Source organism: Bubalus bubalis, chromosome 6 (genome assembly GCF_019923935.1).
Source record: "Bubalus bubalis isolate 160015118507 breed Murrah chromosome 6, NDDB_SH_1, whole genome shotgun sequence".
In the NCBI taxonomy this organism is placed as follows: Eukaryota; Metazoa; Chordata; class Mammalia; order Artiodactyla; family Bovidae; genus Bubalus; species Bubalus bubalis.
The window spans coordinates 12,137,830-12,145,467 of record NC_059162.1 but is presented as its reverse complement, the minus strand read 5'-3'; the positions used below and the strand labels follow the sequence as shown (position 1 = coordinate 12,145,467).

The following is a 7,638-nucleotide window of genomic DNA, read 5'->3' as shown; positions in this document are numbered from 1 at the left end:
ATGAGAGCAGTTGTTCAGTAGTTGGAACATTCTTTGCCATTGCCCTTCTTTGGGATTGGAATGAAAACTGACCTTTTCCAATCCTGTGACCACTACTGAGTTTTCCAAATTTGCTGACATATTGAGTGCAGCACTTTAACAGCTTCATGTTTTAGGATTTGAATAGCTCAGCTGGAATTCTATGACTTCCACTGGCTTTGTTCATAGTAATGGTTCCTAAAGCTCATTTGACTTCACCCTCCAGGATGTCTGACTCTAGGTGAGTGACCACACCATCATGGTTATCTTGGACATTAACAAACGTTTTTGTGTAGTTCTTCTGTGTGTTCTTGCCACCTCTTCTTACTCCCTTCTGCTTCTGTTAGGTCCTTACCATTTCTTCGCTTTATCATGCCCATCCTTGCATGAAATGTTCCTTTGATATCTCCAAGTTTCTTGAAGAAATTGTTGGTCTTACCCCTTCTATCATGCTCCTCTCTTTCTTTGCATTGTTCACTTAAGAAGACTTTCTTACCTTTCCTTGCTATCCTTGGAACTCTGCATTTAGTTGGGTATAACTTTCCCTTTCTCCTTTGCCTTTGACTTGTTGCATCTGTAGATTTTCCTTTTTAAGATTCTATTTTTTACCCACTAGTGCCTTACAGGCATGCCTCTTTTTAAACCTTTTTACAGGCATTTCCCTAGGATTTATGATTGTTTTCAATGTACTGCTGGCTACCTTTAAATAATATTATATTACTTCCCATATGCAGTTCCCAGGTGACTCAGTGGTAATGAATCTACTTGCCAATTCAGGAGATGCAGTAGATATGGGTTTGATCTCTGGGTTGAGAAGATGCCCTGGAGTAAGAAATGGCAACCCACTCCAGTATTCTTGCCTGGGAAGTCCAATGAATAGAGGAGTCTGGTGGGCTATAATGCAAAGGGTCGCAGAGTTGGACACGACTGAGCTCGCATGCATGCCCTTCATATATATTGTAAGGACCATGCACAAGATATTTTCATTTCTCCCTTCCTGTTCTTTGTTGTCATAACATTCAGTTTTTTTTTTTTTTTTTTGGCTTCACTGCATGCATGGCATGTGGAATTCTAGTCCATGAAATCCAGTCCAGGAAATCAAACCTGACCTTTGAATTTGAAGCACTGAGTCATAATCACTGGACTGCCATGAAAGTCCCAAAGTTTATTTTTTTTTTCTTTTTGAAGAAACATAAACCTATTATATTTATTTTTTTGACATTTAGTATTTAAAGTATATTTTAGTTTCTTTAAAAATTTTTTTATTACAGTATAGTCGTTTTACCATGCTGTGTTTTTAATGTACAGTGAAGTGATTCAGCTATGGATATACACATATCCCTTGTTTTTTGGATTTCTTTCCCATTTAAGTCACCAAAGTTTCAGTTGAGTTCAGTCGTCAGTCGAGTCTGATTCTTTGCTACTCCATAACTGCAGCACGCCAGGCCTCCCTGTCCATCACCACCTCCTGGAGTCCACCGAAACCCATGTCCATTGAGTTGGTGATGCCATCCAACCATCTCATCTTCTGTCATCCCCTTCTCCTCCAGTCCTCAAAGTTTCCCAGCAGCTGGGTTTTTTCAAATGAGTCAGTTCTTTGCATCAGGTGGCCAAAGTATTGGAGTTTCAGCTTCAGCATCAGTCCTTCCAATGAATATTCAGGACTGATTTCCTTTAGAATGGACTGGTTGGTTCTTCTTGCAGTCCAAGGGACTCTCAAGAGTCTTCTCCAACACCACAGTTCTAAAGCATAAATTCTTCTGTGCTCAGTTTTATTTATAGTCCAACTCTCACGTCCATACATAACCACTGGAAAAACCATAGCTTTGATTAGATGGACCTTTGTTGGCAAAGTAATGTCTCTGCTTTTTAATACGCTCTCTAGGTTGGTCATAGATTTTCTTCCTAGCAGCAAGCGTCTTTTAATTTCATGGCTGCAGTCACCATCTGCAATGATTTTGGAGCCTCCCAAAATAAAATCTGTCACTGTTTTCATTGTTTCCCTATCTATTTGCCATGAAGTGATGGGACCAGATACCGTGATCTTAGTTTTCTGAATGTTGAAGCCAACTTTTCACTCTCCTCTTTCACTTTCATCAAAAGGCTCTTCAGTTCTTCTTCACTTTCTGTCATAAGTGTGGTGTGATCTGCAAATCTGACGTTATTGATATTTCTCTTGGCAATCTTGATTCCAGCTTGTGCTTCATCCAGTCCAGCATTTCTCATGATGTACTTTGATTTAAGTTAAATAAACTTATATTTAACTTATACAGCCTAACTAAGACCATTTATTTAAGTTCCCTAACAGCAGGACTGGAGAAGCCAGGCACCCCACTCCAGTACTCTTGCCTGGAAAATTCCATGGATGGAGGAGCCTGGTGGGCTGCAGTCCATGGGGTTGCACAGAGTCGGACACGACTGAAGCAACTTAGCAGCAGCAGCAGCAATTAGCAGGATGATTAAGAGAGGATGCTGGGCCCTGTCCAGAGCACATATTTCTCAAAGTTAGGAGACCTCCCAGACCATACATATGCAGAAAAGGCTCCTAGGAGGCCAAAGGAGAGTTATGTCAAGGGATGTTCTACTAGATGCCTTTTCAGTAAAATCCATCTTGGCTAAAAGATGCATGCTCACACATGGGAGGATCTTGAAATATACCAAATATGGACTGTGAAACAGGCTAATTAAAATGACTGGCCAAAGGAAAAGTGGAAGAAATGCCCTTTATTATAAAAGTAATTCAAACTGCCAGGAGGGTGCGACTCAGTGACTCTCTCCTTGAGTCGTATTCTCCCTGTTGTATTGTCCTTTTTTCCTCTCAATAAATACCATACTTGTTTCATTACATTGTTTCTTTGTGGGAATTCTTTTCTGCAAAGCTGAAGGCCAGGGCCCTTGTCACTGATCACTGGTCTACTAGCTAGGATCTGGTGTTCTCACCGCTGCAACCCAACCTCAGTCTCTGGTTGGGAATCCAAGCCCTTTGGGAGCTGTTGCAGGCTGAGGTCACCCTGACCGGCGATCCAACCAACACCCCCTGCATTGCAAGGTGGATTCGTAACCACTGGACCACCAGATCAGATCACCAGAGACGTCCCTTATTATTTTATCATTAACATGATGTTTGCACTCCTAGACATTTTGGAAAACAAAAAATGTAAAATAAATTAAATCTTCCATAATCCCTTTCTAGAGACATCCATTGCTTGCCTCCCACTCAAAAAACTTTGTTTTTAAAAACATGGTAGACGTTATACCATAGATACAACTTTATGTCCTGTTTTAAAACTTAAATAGTAGTTGTAAAGTTTTTTCCGCATATCTATCTGTAACTCTCCGTTGGAAAAAGAGATTTAGACAAGCCGGTTGTGAAAAACATGATACTTAAGTGAGTGGCTGTGACCACGGCTCTTTGCAGCTCAGATAGCTAATGAGAGGGACCATCTGGCAGATGAAAAAGGGATCCCTGGACTGAGGGGGTTGGAATAAGTCCCGGGAGAGTCAGAATGGGAGTCCTGCCTGCCTCCAGGCTTAAGAATTGGCTAGCAACAGGGTCAAGTTCAGGCTGTCGGGAGCCCCGGAAACCCGGGGTGTGTGGGCGGTCGTTGGGGAAGGACGGAGGAGGTGGGGGGTGGGGCGGAGATTCGAGGTCCGAGAGCAGAGTTAGGAAGTGGGGTGCTGGCTGTTTCTGTTCTTCTGGGGGCTTCCGCAGATTTGGCGGAGTTTTGAGAATGAGTGGAACCGGGCTGAGGGCGGAGAGAGGGAGCCGAGCAGGGAAAGGGGACGACGCTCGCGGCGGGCGGGCGGAGACTGATGCACCTCGAAAAGCCGGGAGCTTGATCCACCAGCCCGAGAACCTGCTACTCCCTGCCTTCAGCTGCTTGGCCCCTGGAGACCGAGCTCGATTCAGAGCCAGCAGACATCACCCTTTCTTCCCAAACCCAACTGTTTGTTTCTTTCTTTTTTTCTTCCTTGTTCCTTCTGTGCTTTCCCTCCCGTGCCCCCGGCTCCTCCGATCTGTATTCTCTCCAGACCCGCAATTGTCTTTCCCATTCCGCGGCCTGCAGATCTCCTCGTTCGCCAACCGCAGCTGGACGCGCACAGACGGCCTCGCGTGGCTGGGGGAGCTGCAGCCCTATACTTTGCGCAATGAATCGAACACCATCCGCTTCCTGAAGCCTTGGTCTCGGGGCACATTCAGCGACCAGCAGTGGGAGCAGCTGCAGCATACATTTCTGGTTTATCGCAGCAGCTTCACCAGGGACGTCTGGGAATTCGTCAAAATAATGCCCGGCGACTGTGAGCTGAGGGATGGGATCGTGGACAGCTGCCCAGGGGGAGACAGTGGATGTTGAAGCCCAACCGGGAGATTCTGGCCCCACGGGATTGTCTCCTCTCTCCCTTTTGAGTCCCACTTCTGCCTGAGAGGTCCCAGCTTGAATCCTCAAAATACCCCTTGTTTATCCCGCTGCAGGTCACCCATTCTCATTTACATGAACTTTGGGGTCCCCAGTATAGCCCTCACACCTATTTCTTCAACTCCTTTCAGTCTTCTAAGCTCTTCATAGATCTCTTTCCATTCCTCTCCTCAGATCCACTTGAGATCCAGGTATCTGGAGGATGTGAGTTACTTCCGAGGAACATCTCAGAAAGCTTCTTACGTGCAGCATTTCAAGGAAGGGATGTCCTGAGTTTCCAAGGAATGTCTTGGGTGTCAGCCCCAGATGCCCCGCCTTTGATCGAGGAGGTCATCAAGGTGCTCAATCAGGACCAAGGGACCAAGGAAACAGTGCACTGGCTCCTCCATGACATCTGCCCTGAGTTGGTCAGAGGCCTCTTGCAGACCGGGAAGTCCGAGCTGGAGAAGCAAGGTCAGCCTGCCTTTTTCACCTCCTGCCCTCCACTCCACTCTGGGGCTCCATATGGGGTTCACATCCCTTTAAGCATCACGGGAAGAGGAGGGGATGGATAAGGTGTGAGGGTATTTAAACACTCCACAGACATTAACTAGGTAGCTTTTGGGTTCCATGAATTGAATTAAATAAACCCTGGGGGTCAGTCAGGATCTGTGCTTGAGGAGGGAGAGAAGCAGATGAATAGTTAAAGCAGTGTCCTGGTGGCTCAGATGGTAAAGAGTCTGCCCACAATGCAGGAGAACCGGGTTTGACCCCTGAGTTGTGAAGATGCCCTGGAGAAGGAAATGGCAACCCCCTCCAGTATTCTTGCCTGAAAAATTCCGTGGACAGAGGAGCCTGGTGGGCTACAGTCCATGGGGTTGCAAAGAGTCAGGCATGACTGAGTGACTAACGCTTAGAAACATGCTACGTATGTTACAGCTGAACACAGGGTGCCCTGGGAGTACAGAGTAGGGGCATTTACTGGAGACTGGACCAGGGAAGGGAATGGGGATCGGGGAAAGCTTTCCCAGAGAAGCTAATACAAACGGATTGAAACGGTGGGAGTTCATCTCCAGAGGTAGAAATGTAGGACTGATGAGCCTGCTGTGAAGTCCAGAACCTCTGATGTGGAGTCTTCACTCTAAGATGTCTCATTCTCCTATTGAATACAGTGAAGCCGGAGGCTTGGCTGTCCAGTGGCCCCAGTCCTGGGCCTGGCCATCTGCTGCTGGTGTGCCACATCTCAGGATTCTACCCAAAACCTGTGTGGGTGATGTGGATGAGGGGCGAGCAGGAGGAGCCTGGCACTCTGCAAGGAGACGTCATGCCCAATGCCGACTCGACTTGGTATCTGCGAGTAACCCTGAATGTGGCGGCTGGGGAGGCGGCTGGCCTGAGTTGCCGAGTGAGGCACAGCAGTCTAGGAGACCAGGACATCATCCTGTACTGGGGTGAGAAGGAACTGAGGCCTGGCTGGGGATGGGAGGTGATGGTCCTCAAGCACAGAGGGAAGGCCTAGGGAAGGGGAGGGAAATGACACACCTTGGATGGAGGAAATGAAGCCCCAGCCAGGAGTGATAGAAGAAAGGATTCTCAAAGGGGAGGAACAAAGATCTGAACTCAACAAGGATTGAGACAAGGTATTCCCTATTCAGGAAAGAACAGACTAAAATCCCCTCAGATCCAGAAATAGGCAGCAAGTACAGAATGCTAGGAAGATTTGTGTTTCAGAGGCGGCAACTGGGGACTTTAAAAGGCCGGGTAACAAAGATAGCTGTGGTTTGTTGAGTGCTTTCTCGGTGTCAGCTGAACACTCTGCATGCAGGAGAGGATGTATGAACATCATCCCAGCTCTCTTTGAGCAGGTACTATTGTTTTCATGTTACAGATGAGAAATTGAGGTGAAACTAGGTCAACCTGTCTGATTCTCATCATTAGAAAGTGGAAGAGCTGGATTTAGACTCAGGTTTGGACTAGCTGTGAAACTAGTGCCTTCCTCCATATGAGTACTAGCATATGCTGAAGTGAACCGAATTATAGATGCCCAGACCCCAAGAAAAGGTGGGGCGTCTAAAAACTTCAGAGGAATATAAGTGGGCAACATTAAACAGGACAAGAAATAAGCATCTGGCATGCTCACATGTGCTTATAGTAGGGGATATATGCAGATTCCTGGACTGAGACACATCCTGTGTCCCCCACACAGATGGGAACCGTGTCTCCAGGGGCTTGATTGTCGCCCTGGTACTACTGGTGCTCGTCCTTCTGTTTGTTGGAGGCTTAGTCTTCTGGTTTAGGAAGCACTGGTAAGTATCTCCTTTCCATCTCCTCCCTACCTCAACCCCTCTGCCCAGGTTTTCTCCTCTTCCCTTTTCCTTAATGGTCTCTGTTTTCTCTCACAGCCGCTATCAAGATATCCCGTGACTCTCCTCAGCACACCTATCTGTCTGGACTTCAGGATCTCAGGGCTTTAGCCCTCAGAATTTGAGGGTTACCTTGAAGAAGCGGAGAACAGGCAGCTCTTTTCACACACTTTGAACATTTTATCTAACAAGTGTTAAGTATGTTTTTTTTTTCTTTTAGTATACTGCAAGTGTATATGTCCAAGTAGTTCTGTAAAAAACAGAAGTGCAAACTCAGATACCTCTCAGGGACAAGCAGTTAAAGGCTGCAATGTAACTGTGTGTGGTCATTATTTGAATGATGGAATATGCAGTCAACTGGAAGATCCTTTTCCTGTTCCAAGGAAGCATGTGCAACTGTTCCTTGTGAAGTATAAAGGAAGACTTTTGCTTGGCTGCAACCCAACTTTTTTTCAAGAAAAACAGAGGTCTAGCATTATATGTGAACAAGCCTATATTAATGTGTTGATAGAAAACTTTACAATATGTGGGGTGTTGTTGTTCAGTGGCTCAGTCGTATCTGACTCTGCAACCCTGTCAGTTCAGTTCAGTTGCTCAGCATACCAGGCTTCCCTGTCCTTTGCCATCTTCTGGAGCTTACTCAAACTCATGTCCATTGAGTCAGTGAAGCCATCCAACCATCTCATCCTCTGTCATCCCCTTCTCCTCCCACCTTCAATCTTTCCTCGCATCAGAGTTTTTTTCTAACGAGTCAGCCAAAATATTGGAGCTGCACCTTCAGCATCAGTCCTTCTAATGAATATTTTGGGTTGATTTCCTTTAGGATTGACTGGTTTGATCTCTTTGCAGTTCAAGGGACT

The 7,638-nt window shown here is 46.1% G+C and overlaps 1 protein-coding gene across 2 annotated transcripts; it reads left to right on the top strand.

Moving 5' to 3' along the window:
* Window positions 1–3,509: 3,509 nt before the first annotated feature.
* On the top strand, window positions 3,510–7,434 carry LOC123465872 (antigen-presenting glycoprotein CD1d-like). Of its 2 annotated transcripts, XM_045165992.1 has the most exons (5): window positions 3,510–4,317; window positions 4,611–4,889; window positions 5,588–5,866; window positions 6,622–6,721; window positions 6,818–7,434. In XM_045165992.1, the coding sequence occupies exons 1-5, from the start codon at window positions 3,525–3,527 to the stop codon at window positions 6,837–6,839; spliced, it is 1,473 nt and encodes a 490-aa protein (XP_045021927.1). In that variant the 5' UTR covers window positions 3,510–3,524; the 3' UTR covers window positions 6,840–7,434. The 2 variants fall into 2 exon arrangements, with proteins under 2 accessions (XP_045021927.1, XP_045021928.1); XM_045165993.1 differs by lacking the exon at window positions 6,622–6,721.
* Window positions 7,435–7,638: the final 204 nt, after the last annotated feature.